Below are 19,038 nucleotides of genomic sequence, written 5' to 3' on the forward strand. Positions count from 1 at the left end.
AGGTGATTCAATGAGATATGGGTTCAGCAGGCAAAAATAGTCGAGTATAGCAATCAACAGGGGCTATTTGCCAGTCAAGGATTTGCCCTTCCCTCATAATCCCAGACCTAGGACTATCACAAAACTTGATTTCGGCAGCACTTTGAGAGCATGCCAGAAAAAGCAACTGAACAGTAAAGGCTGGGTGCTATGCAGAAATGGTCCAGTAACAGGCAAATTCTGGAAGTGGAAACAAAGCTATTTCCCTAGAAGGGGTAAGTTTAATTCTGCACACTAGTAATGGGGATGGTGCAGGCTAAGGTTCCTTAGCACACCTGGAGGCTCAGTATTGTTGAGATGTAGGGCAAAGATAGTTGTGACACAGGACTGAATAGTCTCTGCAGGCATAAACATAAGCTGTACTGGAATAAGAATAAAAAAACAGCAACATTCTATAGAAATTAAATTGGATTTTACAGAGATTATGCTAAACCCTCCCCATTCAATCAAGAATACAAGTCTCCTATCAAACTCTATTCACTGGGTGGGAAATTCCATTTAAAAAAAGCCTTCTATCCTGTTAAACCTTATTGTGAGTGCAAACTGGATACCTCTGGCAGAGCCAAGAGAACTTGAACTATGCTGGCATACCTTGAGCCTAGGTCAAACCAAGTATTTTTATCTATTTGTGTTTGTTTCATAAAATTTATACACAGTTTGATTGTTTTAAAAAACGCTCCCTTTGAAGGTGGAGGTGGTGTTTTTTTCAAACCAGGCAGCCAACTGGGCTTCTCTACTCACCCTTGTATTATTACGCTCTGCTTTCAGTTCAGATATTTCCTCTTCCCTTTCCAACAGCTGCTCTCGGCATGCATTGAGTTCCCTAGTCAGTGTTGCAAATTCCTGCAAAGCAATCACATTTTTACAATCATGAGGAGCCAGGTTTCCTCAGATTCCCCAGCTTTAAGTTAGCTTTTTTATGAAGAAAAAGAAGCATCTGCATGAAAAAACATGGTTGCATCACATGCGCCCAAGAGGATCCCCTTGTATTACCAAAAATGGGCTGTCACACAAAAGAGGACGAAAGTCATCAAAACAACAATCAGAATTAACAAGAACAGAAAAATATTACAACTTTTCATTGTGGGACTCCTTGGTGGGCTTTTGTGACACTTCAAAGGCAAGCAAAGGCTCTTTTTAGTGAATTACTGGTCCTTTGACATACAGTGGTACCTCAGGTTACAAACTTAATTCGTTCCGGAGGTCCGTTCTTAACCCAAAACCGTTCTTAACCTGAGGTGCGCTTTCGCTAATGGGACCTCCTGCTACCACACGATTTCCATTCTCATCCTGGGGCAAAGTTCGCAACCCGGGTTACTACTTCCGGGTTAGCAGAGTTTGTAACCTGAAGCATTTGTAATCCGAAGCGTTTGTAACCCAAGATACCACTGTATAATAAATGATATTCAGACTAACCTGTCACCTAGCCAGCTTATGTATCTGCAAAGCCAATATCAAAACTGCCACCCCAATGCATTCTAATAAGGCAGTACTGGTTCCACCAGAACTTCTCCCCTGGGTAAGAGCTTCTCACCTGCTCCCCTTTGTACCAATTAAGGAAAGTAGAAACAGCAGGTAAAGCATTTCATTCCAATCAGTTAAGGCAGTGCAACATGCCAGCAGTCAAGTGTATCTTCTGGACAGAAAACAGCTTGAGACTTACATGCCAGCTGCTGCCATATGTGAATCACAGTAGTGCAGATATACAGTTTTTTTGTTTTTGTTTTTGCTCCCACATCCAGCAAAATTCAGAATACCCTCTTTAAAAAAGAAACAATGTGGGCATCTACTTTTTTAGCAGTAGAACTCAGACATCATAAAACTAAACACAACAAAGAAATTTGCAGGCACTTCTTACTGTTTCATTTCAGATTAGTTTTTGCTTCCATTTTGGACTATTCCTGAAATAATTTCAGCTTCCAAGAGTCCTAAACTTGGGGATCTTTAGGTAGGGTAAAATAGTTTGAATACAAACTATCTCAGTCATGAGAGCCAGTGTGGTGTAGTGTTTAAGAGCAGCAGACTCGCAATCTGGTGAACCGGGTTCGCGTCTCCGCTCCTCCACATGCAGCTGCTGGGTGACCTTAGGCTAGCCACACTTCTTTGAAGTCTTTCAGCCCCACTCACCTCACAGAGTGTTTGTTGTGGGGGAGGAAGGGAAAGGAGAATGTTAGCCGCTATGAGACTCCTTTGGGTAGTGAATAATAATAATAATAATAATAATAATAATAATAATAAATTCTTTATACCCACCCATCTGGCTGGGTTTCCCCAGCCACTCTGGGTGGCTTCCAACAGAAAAATAAAATACAATAAACTATTAAACATTAATAGAAAACCCTAAACAGGGCTGCCTTCAGGTGTCTTCTAAAAATCTGGTAGTTGTTTTTCTCTTTGACATCTGATGGGAGGGTGTTCCACAGGGCAGGTGCCACTACCGAGAAGGCCCTCTGCCTGGTTCCCTGTAACTTGTCTTCTTACAATGAGGGAACCGCCAGAAGGCCCTCAGTGCTAGACCTCAGTGTCCGGGCAGAACAATGGGGGTGGAGACGCTCCTTCAGGTATACTGGACCGAGGCTTTAAAGGTCAGCACCAACACTTTGAATTGTGCTCGGAAACGTAAAGCGGGATATCAAATCCAAACTCCTTCTCCTCCTCCTCCTCTTCTTCTTCTTCTTCTTCTTCATGAAGGTGATTGTGTAGAGGAGAATTCCTTGTTTATCTTGGCCATCTAAAGATCTATGTATTCAGCATCAGATAACTTCTTAGTCAATGTTTCTTTATAGATTATTGATACTTCTGATACACACATACTCCACGCAGCATCCCTAAGGAACTGGTGTGGGTCACACACCAATGAGCCTTGCATTAATTAGCACCAATGAAAGGCTAAACCTGCATCAAAATACCCTAAGACAGGATGAAGTAGGGCAGTGAGGCAGGTTCACTAGTCTTCCACTATGTTCAATAGATTTTCTTCACCTTTTCTGCTATATCCAATGCCTTGTGGAAATAATTCTAGCAAGTAACAATATCTGAACTATTTAAAACACAAATCCTGTTATTTGCCCTGAGCATTTGCTTTGAGGCAGGCTACACATCTTTAAAAAAAGCGAAGTAAGTCAAAGTATTGTTGTCCCAGCCAGGGAGCAATGTCAAAGGTGCCCGTCAATGCAATCTTCACAGTGACCATCAAGTATGTTTCCCACAAAAGTATTCAATAACTACTGGTTTGCTTTTTATAACAACAGGGAGGGACATATATGGACTCATTTGTTACAGAAGCTGCTGTGATTATGTCTGTGCTAGGGGTTTAGAACCTCCCTGGCAACACAAAGATATGCACAACAAAGCAGGTACCAGTAGTTAAGGAAGGCAGCTAGGGAAATTAAAATAACAGCAGACACTTCCCAGCTAACCAGCCCTTCCTCACTGTCCGTTATCTAAACTGGAGGCCTTACAAAAGTAAATTCCAATTGGTAAATTCTAACAGCTGCGGGGATTACTTCTGAAAGGGCAAGGCTGAACCAAGCAGAGTTCAAAACAGGCAACCAAAATAAGAACTGTGCAGGGAGCCCACCCACCCACTTGATGAAGCATTTGAAATAGCTTGAAGGGAACTGAGTGGGCCTGTCGCTATGTTTCCTGAGCTTCAGAATGCAAACAAGGGAACAGCATTTATGCAGTCATCCTGAATTATCACTGCTTTATAGTTTGGCATACAAATTAAGATACTGTAGTGGTAGGAGAAAAATTCCTGTGTGCATGTTGATTTTTCACTGAGACACTAGAGGCCTAGCTTGAATACATGCATATTAGATGTGGCAGTCTGTAAGAGGATTCAGCCAAGCTAATGGGAAAGGATCCAATAAGCTTCATGTTAATTTTAATATTCCTGACTTTCAAGAGTAGAAATTAGTCTAAGATTTCATCATCTGCATATGCAGAAAATCCAATTCACAACATTCCAGCATATTTTTAGAGTGACCAAGAAAGAGAATCCAGAAAGAAACTATATAAACGAAGGCGCTGGGCTAGATACATGAGTAGACTTGCTTCTCCACGCTGGGTCAGTAGAAACAGCAGTGGCGTGTGGTCAATGGACATGGGGGACTAGGCTAGTCCCCTAAATGTTCTTGGTAAATTAGACTATTAAAGCCTAGTGCCTCCTTCCCAAAGTCCAAGAAGCTTCTGCCTGGCTTAGGGAGGGAGGTGTGATGCTCAGACAAGGTGCAGGGCCCTCCATCCACCTTCTCAAAGCCTGCCCAGCTTTGGGAATGAGACAGCAGGGCTCCAGCATCCTTTCAGAGGCCTGGCGCTTCCTTTCCAAAGCCCAGGAAGCTTCTGCCCAGATTAAGGAGGGAGGTGTGATGCCCACATGTGGGACAACAGGACATCAATCCCCTGAATCGGCATCACATACTGGTGCCTCTGGCCCTAACTGTCCCCCATGAAAAAAATTCACCGCACACCACTGAGAAGCAGGGTACATTTTCAGCCCCTTCCCCAATGGTATTCATGTGCATTTCTTATACAAGTGAATTGTTGCCCACAAGGTGCACATGTAGAAAGTATGCAGTATACAATTCCTTCGCAGGCACACACCAATCATCATGACAGGCATTATGCTAGTTATTAATAATAGTGCTTTTAGAGAAGAATTATAGTAGCAAGCTCCATTAGCAGAAACAGGAAGAAAATGAGCTTTGTGCTATAAGTGGTAAAAGTGTTGGACTAGGACCTTAATATGATATGTCACATGGTGAACTTACTCAAAATATAAAATGTAAGTTACAAAATTTAAAAAGTGATTTAAAAAATTGATATATATTTTTAAAAATGTATTATTTAATAATTATAAGAGCTACAACAAAATGCATATCAAACAAAATTAGGGAGGGGGACTCTTACACATTAAATGGGGCTGAAAACATTATTTATACTGTACTTTACACCAAACGTTTTTCAAGAGCATTGGTTGCACATTTCATTTTTTGTCAAAGTGTGAGTGCGGCAAGTTGCAGTCCTTGGTTCAACGCTTGTTAGAACTGGTGTTCGCCTTACCTTAAGTACATCCTGACTAGATGGGTAAACAAATGGTGATGCTGGCCCTGGTGGGTGTAAGGAGGTCACAGTTGCTTCTTCACTTTCATAGTCCACCAATAGCATATAAGTTAAGCAACATGTTTTGTGTCACAGGTCACATATCCAGTTATCTCAGCCATATCCAGAGATTTTGTACCTCCTTCAATGTCAAACTTCTCACTCTTATTGCTAAAGGAGTACACATTGATCACAATTTCTGTTGGACTGGATGTAGCAATGAAATCCTTGTGTTCCCCTGATCGCTTTCACTCTTTCAAAGCGTCTTTCAGGAACATTTCTTCTTTTCTGTACTCATTTGTTGAAAATAAGAACTGGGTAGAAGGGATATTATCTCAGCACCAGTTAACAAGTCCCAGCCGTGCCATAATTTTGTTTGATATGATATGTATTTTGTTGTGCTTCATGAAATAAAGTACTAACAATAATTCTTTCAAAGCATTAATTCTATCATGCAATAGCAAGCTGTCACTCAGCTTTGGAACACATTTTTAAAAGAAAAGCCTGACTAGCTTTTCAGACACCTTTTAATTAAATAACATTATAAAGAAATGCCTGAAGCAACTAATATTATGGTTGTAGCCTTGTTTATTCTGTTATATTTTACTTTGAGAAGACCCATTTATCCTAAATAGAACCCAATAAGGCAGACATGTAAAAAAAAAAATTGTAATGACCGTTCCCCATATAAAAAGGGGTGCGCATTTTGCGCAGCCGCACACAGCCCCTGGGAACCCCTGGACAGCCCATAGCAGTTCGGAGGCTGGCACCACCTTCCCGGGCTGGATACCTGTGGTCTCCGCCTACACAGCCAGCCGTCCAATCCAGCTGGGGGAGGTGTTGCCAGGGGGGATTGGCCAGGTAGGAGGAGGTAACCATCCAGTGCACACAGCCGTAGGGGAGACATACCTGGGTAGCAGCCGACGACTCCAGAGCTTTCCCACCCTCCACTCCCAAAATGAATGCTTACATTACAGGTTAACCCCTTTTTTTCTTCCACAGGCGAACACGCACGCAAGCACTGCTACGACTAGGCCGCTGTTGAAGGGCGTTTCCCTGCATTGGCAGGTTTCACCTTTCCCGTAGCAATTCGTCAAAACTTTGGCGGGTGCAGGTCTTGGGCAGAATCCTTTAGTCGTTTTCCAGAATGGGGAGGTGTGGGGAAGGTGACCCCCCCCCCGCACCAATGGCGGCGGTGATACCAGGGTTCCCGTAAACGGGGTCTAGGGGGGAGGCATTGACCATATGCCCAGAGGTCGTCATTGCCCTCCCCCTCCAGCAGCGGCGAAAAGGGGGGCGGGCTATCTGCTTGAACATATGTTCTCCAGAGCTAGCCCAACCCCCACATATGCTGGATAACCCAAAAATTACCCAGACCCCCGGCTGGGGGCTGGGAAGGATAAACGCCCAGTGCCTGAGCCAAGGTCTCCCTACATCTGAATCTTAATAAAGTTGTGGCCAATTTTAATCCCATAGAACGTTGTCTGGTGTCATTATTCCACTCGGGGGCTGCCTGGGGTTTTGGGGGACTCCGCCTGATCGCGCAATGTGATCCCATTGAGATCCCAAGATGAAATTCTGTAGGTAGCTCTTAGAAATATTAAATGATCAATAACTTTTTTGGAATTTTTAAATCATATTAATTTTTTTAAACACTTTAAAATTTTGTAACCTAAAATTAAAATTTAGAATAAATTCATCATGTGGCATACATTAAAGCCTATGAAGTTCTGGAAAGAGTGGTGTTTTAGGTCTTGACATATCTCAATCCTGGGCTGAGCTTTTCAGGTTTTTGTGTAGGTCTGGGGAGGCCAAAATTGTCAAATTTTTGAAATTTCAAACCCTCATAACTCAAAAACGGGATGAGATAAAAAAATTAAAATTTTAGATTTAAACTTAGGTTTGATCATTCAACAAGTGCACAAAATATTAAGAAAATTGGATGACATGAGGTTTAAAAGTTGGATCACTTGATATGGAATGATCCCATTGAGGAAGAATGTCTCTACAGTATTCCCAGGCAGGATCACCTAACGTAGAAGCAATAAAACAAAAAGGCTGCAGCTTTTATAGATTAACTGCTTTATTATGGCATGAGCTTTCATTCAATTAGAAGAAGATTTGGGAGATTTATTCTAATGTTAAGCTAAATACTACCTTTCAGTCCTATGCTGCCTAGACACTTTGGAACCACATTAGAAGATGGTTGTCTTGTGGACAAGTTTAACAAGTCCTTCATCCTCAAGTTACCGAAATCCCTTATAAGCTTATACTTTTTCCAACAGACATTGGACCTTGCCAGACCTTTTTCTCTCAACCTTTGAATGGTAAATTGCATAGCCATAAGCTTTCCAGATTAGGCAGGGATACCTATAAATGGATTAGAAAGTGAAACACGGATGCCTAATCTTGGCTCAATTAAGAACTCTTAAAAACTTAAGACTATTGAGAAACGTCAGAAGACACCAAATGTGATTGTTCAAGTATTCAAAAGCAATGAATTATTGGATGCATTTTATACAGGTATGAGATTTAAAACCTATACTTGCTTCTAGTTTGCTTCCCAGTGTAGCTGAAGGTATCAAGTTAAATTTTAAAGCCTTATGTGGATCTGGCACAGACTACCTTAAGGGGTATCTGTCACAGCTCAACCGTTTGAGCAAAAACGAAAGAACTTGTGATGTTAAGAGCATATCAATTATGTAAAGTGATTTTCTTAATATCGGAAGAGCCAAACACAGTAATGACTGAGAATGTGGGACATTTTTTTCATATACAAGGACTATTCTTCTTTTCCCTACTGATTTGCCTCAGAGTTCAAGGAATGAATTGGGTCCATTTAGGATATACTGTAAGTCACATTTTCGGCATCTAATTGGAATAAATATTTGTGCCAGGCATGGTGGATCAAAACAGGTACAGAAGCAATCAGTGTTATTAACTGCATCACAGATAATAACTAGTCCAATGTGCACATAGGAGAATTTTAAAGAAGAATTTCCAAATGAATCAGTATTGGACTTAAGGAACCCATCTCCTGATGGATCAGACCAAAGGCCTATCTAGTCCAGCGTTGTGCTTCCCACATTATACAGCCAGATACTCAGGGGAAGACCACAAGCAGGACATAAGAGCAATAGCTCTTTTCCATAGTTATTCCCCAGCAACTGGTATTCCCTTGTCTACTGGCTCTGTGCAGGCTGCTTGTAGCCACTATGACTAGTAGCTTTATTGGAAATGAATTGGTCTAATTCCCTTTTAAAAGATTGGTTTTTCCTATAATCCTATGACAATTGCCCACTGTCAGGGGAAAAGCCACTAGGTTGGGCTAGAAAATGACGAGATGTAAGGTAGACCATTATCCAAACAGTCACCTTTCTGAGAGATATCAGGGAGAATAAAAATGAGACTGTCAGGTGCAATCCATGATGCTAATCCCAGCCTAATTCCAAAACTAGTCAAGCATATAGAACAGGTAAAGAGACTGTATTATTCCTTTTGGACATATCCAATAGATGCCCAGGATGGTCACAGGAAAATAAATACAAATACGTTGCAGCAGCAACACAGGCCAATGCTCCTGAAGGAAAATGTAATTTCTGTTCACAGGCTGCCTGAGAGGTATGCATACATAAAGACACAAATGAAAGGAAGGAGTCGGCAGTTTTGAGGGTGGAAAACAAAATTTCACACATTTTTGATAGGTGTGATTTTTAATGTATCAGTCCCACATGTATGTCATGCGTTTTGTCCAGTTCCATGGTGCTACCAATCAAAATTCTAGGAGTCTGTTGACTATAGACTCCCTGGGATTTTCTCAGCCCTCCCCCACTTGGGGAAAGGCCTTTGGGGCTATGGCAATTAGTTCCAAAAAAAGGTAAATCACCTATGGTCCACCAGGAAGAAAAAACTTCAGCCCTTTGAAAGTATGGCCCTAGTTCACATGGACCCTTCAAAATAGAGCAAAGATCTAGCCATTTTACCATGATGTACAGTGGGCAGCTCACAAAGTAGCTTCAAACAGCAGGGAAAAACCAACAGGCTATGTGTTCATACTTAGGCATTTCCCACTTCTAAATTCCAAACCTGCAGGTTTCTGTTTGTTCAAGCATGTTAGGGTAAACAAACCACAATAAATCAGAAGCTCCCAAAGGTCAACTGCTCTTTTGTTTGTACTCAATGAACTGTCAGGGGAATCACCTGATAGGACTAACTGTGCCCAATACTCTTCCCCAGTGCTTTTTTTCTGGGGGAACGTGGGGGGACGCATATCCCTAAAAATTTTGTGAATCTAAGTTTGGCCTTATTGAGGCACAGTATTTCAATATGAATAGGAAAGTGAGAGTACCCCCAAACACTGCTCTTTCCCCCTCTCCCCTCAAGACATTTGGAGTAGCCTATAGCATCGATAGCACTTGGACAGTGTTCTCGAAGCCACCAACATGAGTCTGACCAAACTGCGGGAGGCAGTGGAAGACAGGGGTGCCTGGCGTGCACTGGTCCATGGGGTCACGAAGAGTCGGACACGACTAAATGACTAAACAACAACAATAGCACTGATTCTTCCATTTCTTAACAGAAACAAATATGAACAGAATTTCATGCCTATAGGCAACACAACTTCTGAAAGAAGTAGAACTAGAAGAAAAGCATCTGTGGAGGTTCAGATAGGCCTCAACACTTGCTTTAAGAGCCTGGAGTATTTCCATCTACCAAGAAAATGTGAAAAGCTATGGTGGGCAGACACTGCAAAGGGGTATCCTGCTTACCTGATACATGTACATGCTGAAATTAATGCCATTGGACAGATGGATGGTTATGGATTTGTTCCCTGTATTCATGCTGGGGAATCATAGCCAGCTTGATCTGTAAATCCATGACTCTGCCAGGCCGAGGGGAGAACAGCAACTAAATCCAGAAATGAAGGGTAGAGGCAGCCTAAGTTCCATGCCCTGCTGCAGACCCTGGTGCCTGAGGTTCAAACCAGCAGGAAGTTGCTTCTTGCAGAATCTGTCTGTCCAGGAGGAGGAGAACTGGGCACTGGAATAGTGTCAGCGAAGCACTTGTCAAGAGGAGGCATTTGGAGCTCACGGAAATTCCCCATCTGCTGCCTGTGCTAATCACATCCCTTTTCAAGATCCAGGGGAGGCAGCAGTGTGACTTGGTAAGGGAGGCAAAAATGCTACAAGCAGAAGCTGGGAGCCGGGAGAGCCAGCAGCCTCCCCCAGAGGATCTCACAGATGCACAAAGTCCCTTTGCAATGACCTAGTTTGCTTTGCATTGCTTGCATGTTCCCTATACAGAACGTCGGAGGGAGAGGAATTGAAGCAAGAGCAGAGAGTAAATCCGCATAGCCCCTTAATCCAAGCGGCTGCAGAGCCCTAGAGGCGTAACCCTCCCTTGGCTGACCTGGCATGCTCTCTGCCCAGCTGCTCAACATGGATGAGTGCAGACACCAGAGCTGTGGCTCTCAATCCAAGACGTGGGCATTGAGCATGTGAGGCCACAAAGGGGCGTGTGCCTGATAATCAGCTACGGCAGAGCCCATTTAGGGCCAGGGTACCTTTTGACCAGCTTGGAATTTATTGGATCTGGCTGACCCAACTGGGAATTTGCCAAGGGCAGAAGGTCACTCAGCTCAGTGAGGAAGCAGAAAGACCAAAATGTGTCAATGCCAGAAGGTGCTCATACTGGGCTTGTAAGCAGCCTGCCTGGCTGAGTGCTTAGCTCTCCCTCCCTTGCCAAGCTCTTGCAGACTGCTGTTGCTGCTCAGCTGAATGTGAAGTACCCTGGGGTTGGTAGTACTATAATGCACAAAATATTTGAGTTTCTTTCCCCCTTCTAAAAATACAGGTCCTCCCCCCTCTCACTACAAGCCAGAAAGTGAGCTGTCACACCCTTGGCTAGGCTCTGCAGCATGCTGCAGGGCCCAGCGTCTCAGTTTGGGGTTCATGGTTGACCTGCTAAATAATCACCTCAGAACATGGCTGCCAAGGTTAATCCCAACCCTGGGCTCTCTTCTGTTCTGAGAGATATGCACATGAGACTCAGAGCCTTGGACACACAATATTAGTAACAGCCACTCAGACTGCTTTCAAATAATCTTGTCTGCATTTCACTGAAGGTAAACTCAACCATCCCCACTACACACACACACACGTTCAATCATCTGCATGAAACAAGGAGACAGTGACAACTACAATTAGGATTGGCTTATTATCCTCCTGCCCAGAAGCTGCGAAGTGCCACAATGTCATGTCTACCAAGTTTCTTCAGTAAGAATGGTAAGACCACAGGTAGTCAAACACAATGCTCGCCAGATGTTGACAGACTACAACACTCATCAACCCTCACCACTGGCCATGCTGACTGGGCTGATGGGAATTATAGTTGAACAACTTCAGGAGGGTATCACATTGGCTGCACTTGCTTTAGACCAGGCATCCCCAAACTGCGGCCCTCCAGATGTTTTGGCCTACAACTCCCATGATCCCTAGCTAACAGGACCAGTGGTCAGAGATGATGGGAATTGTAGTCCAAAACATCTGGAGGGCCAAAGTTTGGGGGTGCCTGCTTTAGACAATAAAATTCCATGTCAGTTAATGTCAGATTCTGTGCAAAATCTTTGTAATGCTTTAAAACTGCAGCTGTTCCTAGTGGCAATCAACCTTCACTATACTCTTTTTGGCACCTGCTAAAAACATTTTTGTTTGTGCAAGCCTATCCAGATATGTAAAATGTTGACATGCACTTTAACCTGGCTTTTAAGCATATAATTGAGTTTAATTATTTTTTGAATGTTTTAAATAGTTGTTTTTAACTATTTTCTTTACTGGTAATTCTTATTTTAAACCACTTGGAGGTTTTATTGCAATCTAGCTGTGAAATAAACAAAAATAAATAAACCTAGGTATATTTTGATTCAAGCCATGTCAAACTTTGGCTTGGATTTTATGCATCCTTTGAGTAAAATTATAACGTGTGTGAGAAGGGTAGAATACTTACTCACATCTCATTGAAAGACAGATAGTGGTGTGCCAAGAATTCAGGAGCAGCTTAGTACATCATTGTATGACTCAAATACTTGCAAAAAAAAATCCACTTTCTGATTTTGTATGAATGACTTCCAGATTCAGCTCCAGGAGGAGTAATGTGGGAAGCAGACCAAATATATCCCCTTCTAAGTCTTCGAAGCACTGAAGTTTAAATAATAAACATATGGGAGATACCCATTATGGTGCCCAGATTTCAACTACCAGCTAATGGGGTCGGCAATGAAAAAGCCATGTCCCCAGAGACCTGTTCTGTGCAAGATCAACCTCTCTGAGGTGAATTTCACAACCTCCACCTGTTTGCCAGTATACAGTCAAATTGGATACTGCTGACCTTACCACAGATAATGCTGGAACAGGGTGATCCTGGCCTGTGAACTAAATGCAGTCTGTGGCCTAAACTCATCTGGCCTGCAGCAGCATCCAGCTCTCTGGGCACTAGGGACCTACTCTAGCCTATTCAGTCTCAATGTCACATTAAATAATACAAAGCACTTTCTCTTCCGCTTCATGCTTGTGAAGTTACATTGCTATATGAGCCCAGAGAAAATAGTTGGCTCAACCCAGCTTCACTCACAGTACTTAAAAGGTAAGAGAAGGCAGAAAGCCCTGTCCTTAATACCTTGTTTTATCATAAATCTTGCAGGCTTCAAGGCTGCTGAAATACTCCAATAATGGGTAACTATTGTGCTATTACATAATTTTCTATGTTTACTTGTAACAGCCTAGGCAAAGGCATACTGTGGGTGGAACCTTTTGCATGGAAGGCTTGTGCTCTACTGTTGCACTATGAAATGATAAAGGATGCACAGCACATAAAGGAGGCTGAGGATTTCTTATGTCATTCCTAGGCAAAACTGAATATTACCTTTATCTATAGCACCCAGCACTTAATAGCAATAATTTAAGGTAAATCCACATACCTTCTGTCACCAGCCTAAGAGCCCTGTGTAGCCCAAGTACATCTTAGTATAATGAAGGCATCCACAGCACTGTCATCATTTCTCTGATGAGCTTAAACCGGCCCCTGTTATCCTATTGGAAATATTGCCAGTGCTGGTAGCTTGCCATAGAATCAGCAACGCCTCCATGCTCATTAACAGTTAAAAACCATTGTGTGTAAAGTCCACTGGTGTATTATAATGGGAAAGACAGTATGTGAGTCTTATCCAGGCATCCCCAAACTTCGGCCCTCCAGATGTTTTGGACTACAATTCCCATCATCCCTACCACTGGTCCTGTTAGCTAGGGATCATGGGAGTTGTAGGCCAAAACATCTGGAGGGCCGCAGTTTGGGGATGCCTGGTCTTATCTCTCACCCCCATATATTGGTACTGAATACCTGTTGAAGAAAATAGATGTAATTTGACCTCGTTAGTAACAAAACATTCCCTTCCTTGGAACAAGCAAAAGACAATAAATTACTACACAAATAAGTACAGACTGGGATCACCGAGACACCTTTTTCCAACAATCAACACAATTCTGCTCTGTCCAGAGTAGAAATCTCATTTCAACACTGTCAATAAAGTAGCTGAGAAAACAAAAAAAAGAATTGACTATCACAATATTTTTTCTGAATACCCATCTTCCATCTCAAGCACATTAATGCTACAATTTCATTTTACAGTCATTTTGACTGGTATCCAGGCATTGCTTATTCTTTCCGTAATATATCCATGCTGTGGATCAAGTGTACCTCACAAGGTAAGGAATGCCACAAGCAGGGGACTGCAACCAAGAGGGCAACTGAGCAACTACCAATGGCAATACCACCAATAGGGCTTCTCTTGATTATCATAATGCCCAAGATGGTTGCCATTGGAGAAGTTGCTCTTTTGTGTACTCGAGTCCCATGCCACTTAGATTCTTAAATGCTAACACTAATATCTTGAATTGCACCAGGAAGCTCACTGGCAGCCAGTGTAGAACTCTAAGGACACAACCCATTGGGATGCCCCACTTATCAACATAGCAGCTGAATTCTGTACTAGCTGCAATCTTCAGATCACTTTCAAGGGCAGCTCTACATAGAGTCTATTACAGTAGTACAGGCAGGTCACCAAACCATGGGTAACTGAGGCCAAGCTTTTCCAATAGCTGGTGAACCATCCTTAGCTGAGCATAAGCACTACTGGCCACAGAAGCCCCTGAGACTCCAGTGACAAGATGGAATCCAGGAGCACTCCCAAACTACAAACCTGTTCCTTCACAGGAAATATAACCCCTTTAAAAGCAAAATAAAAAAATTCCTTCAGTAGCACCTTAAAGACCAACTAAGTTTATGTTTTGGTATGAGCTTTCGTGTGCATGCACACTTCTTCAGATACACTAGAAACAGAAGTGTCAGACCCTATATATATACAGAGGGTGGTGGGGGTGGGTGGGAATGGGAGATGGGCTGATGGGAGTGGTAAACCTGTAGATGGGTGTTAATGGCTGCTGATGGCTGCAATTAGTCCTGGGCTGAGGTGCTAAAGAAAGCTTGATCATGCATAATGAGATAAGAATCCGATATCTCTATTCATCCCAGGTGCTTCCATGGTTTTAAGCTTGGTAATGATTTCCAATTCAGCAACTTCCCTTTCCAGTCTGTTCCTGAAATTTCTCTGTAATAAAACAGCTGCTTTGAGATCTTGTATAGAATGTCCTGGGAGATTGAAGTGTTCTCCTACTGGTTTTTCAGTCTTATGGTTCCTGATGTCAGATTTATGTCCATTTATCCTTTGGCATAGGGTTTGGCCTGTTTGTCCAATATAGAGAGCTGAAGGGCACCGTTGGCATTTGATGGCATACACAATGTTAGAAGATGAGCAATTAAATAGTCCTGAGATGGTATGTTGGATGTTGTTGGGGCCAGTAATGATGTTGTCCGGGTGTATGTGGCAGCAAAGTTGGCATCTGGGTTTATTGCAGGCTCTGGTACCAGTGTCCATGTTAAGTCTGGTGGTTGTATTATTGTGGGTGAGGAGTTGTTTAAGATTGGGTGGCTGTCTGTAGGCAATGAAAGGTCTTCCTCCCAGAGCTTGAGAAAGGGAGCTGTTATTGTGCAGGAGAGGCTGTAGATCTCTGATGATGCGTTGTACTGTTTTAACTTGGGAGCTGTATGTGATGACTAGTGGTGTTCTGTTATTTTCTTTCTTTTCTTTTTTTTTAAAGCAGGTGTCAGACCCTTGCAGGACCCCACAACTGAAAAGCCATGGGGCCAAGCAACAGTCTCCTAGTATTACTTTCTGGTAGTGCCCCTGCAGGTTGGAGTGAAACCACTGTAATTCAGTATCTCCAACTCTAACATCCTTAAGTCACTCCAGAAAGAAAACGGTCAATAGCGCCCCAAACTACTGAGAGGTCAAGGAGAACCAACAGGGCTGCACTCCCACTGTCTGTCTTCAATCAGGGTGATCAAGGTCTTCTCAGTGCCAAAGCCAGGCCTGAAACCAAACTGGAAAGGGTTTAGATAATCTGCTTCCTCTAGGTGTACCTGCAGCTGGCTTGCCACCACCGTCTCAGCCAATCACCTTGCTCAAGATGGGACAGTAGTTTTCTACTGGATCCAGGGAAGGTATCTTTAAGATAGAGGTATTAACCACACCCTGGAACTGTATTTGTACACATATTTTCCCTATGACAAATATTAATGTATGTTGTCATTTGCAAGAGAACTTTAATGCCTTCAGTCAAGCTTCCAAGTATAAACACTATCTTTTCTCTATATAAACTGTTGTTTCAAGTGTATATCTGCATTTAATGCCCTTGATATAATATGAATCAACTGTAAATGGTGAGCAAGGAACAAATGTTTGGGTTCGAAAAGAATACACGAAAGAAGCAACAATGTTGAAAAGATACAATGTTCATACTTAGAATTGTGACTGGAGGCATCCAAGTTCTCTTACAAAGGAAGAACACACACAGTATGTTATTATGCATGTACCTAACTTATTAAAAGCGTAAGAGAATGGAACAGTTTGGGAGAAAATAAACAGGCAAAGGCATGATTAAGCAGTTCCTGCAGCATTGTATATGAACACCTCAGATTCCACCTGAATCGGGGGGGGGGGGGGAGAGAGAGCGCTAGCATAAATAAAACTTTACCCTGGGCACCAGCTATGGGTCTTCCCTAGATTTCAGCACCACCTGCTGGTACTACCATGCCACAACAGTGTACCAAACCTGTTCAGCTTCCCCTCGGTTATCAGGGGTGAATTTTCATGAGAATAAGCACTCTATAGCATCACAGTATTAATGTTAGGGTACATGTAGAAAAAAAATGCTGATTATGAATTTGCACTGAATACAATTATTGTGTCAAAAAAGTTTATTAAAACTTTCGTGAGTTTAGGTACTTGTGCAAAGGGCACACACAAAGTCAATGCTGGGAAGAGTTTGTAGCACTGCTTTTGACAATCTGTTTATAAACATACTGCAAAAAGATGGTAAATTTTTCATATCCTACAGTGTTATGTGCTAGCTTAGAACTTCACATTTGGCTCTCCCTCACATAAAAGGTAGTAATACAGGTAACTCGCATCTTACACAAGGGTTATGCTCCTGGTCATTGAGTGTATAAGCAAAATTGTATAAAGCCAGAGCAACCTCTTGAAACCTCAAAAAACATTGCTGCACTTACCAGTGAGGAACAAATGCAGCTCTTAGTCTCCCGCCTCCTCTTTTTTCCTGATAGATGCTTTGGGGGATTTTGTGTGGAAGAGAAAAAGTGCTTGGCTGTGGTTTGGAACCACGGGTGGGTTGCGTGGGCTCATCTAATGCTGCTACTGGTGGTTTCCTCATCAGAAACATGGTGATTGGCAACTGCCACTATTGTTTCTTGGGTTTGTCAAGCATTTCCTTTTATGGTCTCATAGTGCCTGTAATGTCACAGATGATCTTGAGGCTGCATTCCATGGAGGCATCAAACTCTGGAATCAGATCATTTGTGTGCTTTGTTACTTGAAAGAGTTTACAAAAGTTATGCAGGCTCCAGCTTGCTGTCTCATGCTCACCGTCCTCATCCTCACATTCTGAACTTGATCTGACCAGTTCCTCAAGCTCTTCAACAGTCAACCTGTTGGCCCCAAATTAGCTTTTCCCCTAAATATGGTCAACAAAGCCATCACCACCCACTTGCCTGGCCATCTGCACAATGTCCTCAAGCTCAGTGGCAATGCTTGGAAATCCCTCAAAATCATGCACATGCATGTTCTGTCAGCATGCATTCACTGTTTCAGTCCTGATTGCATTCACTGTCTGTTTGATGTAGGTGACGCAATGGGCAATATTGAAGTATCCATCACATTGATCATCCAAGAGAAGGTGAGCTTCATGTAAGCAACCTTGAAGCGGTGAATCACACCATGATCCAGAGGCTCGATGAAGGAAGTCATATTGGGCACTATGTGCAAAGCAGAGTGCCTTGGGCTACCCAGAAGCAGTATCCACAAGCAGCATCACTTTAAACTCCAGGTGTTTCTCCTTGAGGCTCTCTCCGTTCCTTCCAGTCCAGAAATGATGAAAAAGTCATCCAAGCCTTTTTGTTGGATTGCCAAACCACAGGAAGGAGACCTGTACAGCAAGCCTGGCTTTATTAGACATCCAGCCACTTTGCCAGAGAGCAGCAGAGTCACTGGATCTTTTGCAAGCCAGGGACTTGTTTTTCAGCTTTGGCAATGTAAGTCACCTCAGGCATTTTCTTCCAGAACAGCCCCATCTTGTCTGCACTGAAGACTTGCAATGAAGATATACCTTGTCATACATCAGCATCTTTAGTTGCACGTGGTATGTTTTTGCAGCCTCTTGTCTGCAGATGCAGTTTCCCCAGTCATATGGACATTCATGAGGTTGAAGTGGATCTTAAAGCTGTTACGCCAAACTGGGCTGGCTTTCCACAACTGTAGTGGAAGGTTTGAAGCGGTCATAGAGACTGAGAGCCTTTTGGAGCAAGATGCTGCCCTCCACAGGAACACATTTACAGTTCATGTCTTCCAGCCACAAATTCAATGCCTTCTCCATCGTCACCAAGGCCTTGTCCCACACCTGGCTGGTCTTTTCAGTTAGTGGTATGCTTGCTGCCACAAATCTCCCCACAAATCTCCTCATGCACCTTGATGGCACAGGGGCTGGACTTGTTCTGTCCATATTTGCATGCCGCAGCACACACAGGCATGCCATCCTTCAAAAGTCCAGCACAACCACTTTCTCTTCCAGCATGGGAGCCACCCTCTGCTCCTTTGGTTTCTCAGCAGCTGAAGACAATGATACCTTGTGTTTGGGGGCTGTTCTGCAGTCTGCAATTCTTTCAAAGTACCTCCTCCACACTCCAACTTCCCCCAATGTCTTTTCAAACTCCTCCACAAGTCTCTCTGGCCTCCTCCACTTTCTCTCCAACCACCTCCGAAACTCTCTGCTATCTCCTGCACTCTCTCCACACTCCAATTACTCTCTCAACCACTCTCTCAAAGACTGACAAACTGCTGGCCGTTTTTTCCTCACTCTGCCTCCTCCTCCCCGCCCCCCATGCACAAATTTTATTTAATTATTTTCTGATGTTCAGCATAAAGCTGTAATCAAGTATAAGCATAAGATGCAAGTTACCTTTACCTCATTTAATTAGTTACAGAATAACCTTCACTACATGTACATACACATCATGAACCATCCAACAGGTAGCACACTGCTGCATCAAATTCCATGAAAGTTGAGTCAGGAGGGAATCACAGAATTGTAGAGTTGGATGGAATCACAAGGATCATTTAGTCCAACCCCCTGCAATGCAGGACTATGCAGCTGTCCCAAACAGGAACTGAACCTGCAACCTTGGCATTATCAGCACAACGCTCTAAACAAC

At 43.0% G+C, this 19,038-nt stretch overlaps 1 protein-coding gene across 8 annotated transcripts in view; it reads right to left on the minus strand.

Annotated features, from left to right (window-relative positions):
• The window catches only part of PPFIA4 (PPFI scaffold protein A4), a 112,300-nt gene that overhangs the window by 58,809 nt on the left and 34,453 nt on the right, over positions 1 to 19,038 (minus strand). For 7 of the 8 annotated variants that reach the window (XM_060277202.2, XM_088674490.1, XM_060277209.2 and 4 more), the window contains exon 3: positions 781 to 882. In XM_060277202.2, the coding sequence (XP_060133185.1) occupies positions 781 to 882 (102 nt within the window). Of the gene's footprint in view, positions 1 to 780; positions 883 to 9,911; positions 10,050 to 19,038 lie in introns of those variants that run through there. The other variant, XM_060277208.2, reaches the window with a different exon arrangement.

This window comes from Zootoca vivipara, chromosome 7 (genome assembly GCF_965207765.1).
Source record: "Zootoca vivipara chromosome 7, rZooViv2.hap1.1, whole genome shotgun sequence".
NCBI classification, from domain to species: domain Eukaryota; kingdom Metazoa; phylum Chordata; class Lepidosauria; order Squamata; family Lacertidae; genus Zootoca; species Zootoca vivipara.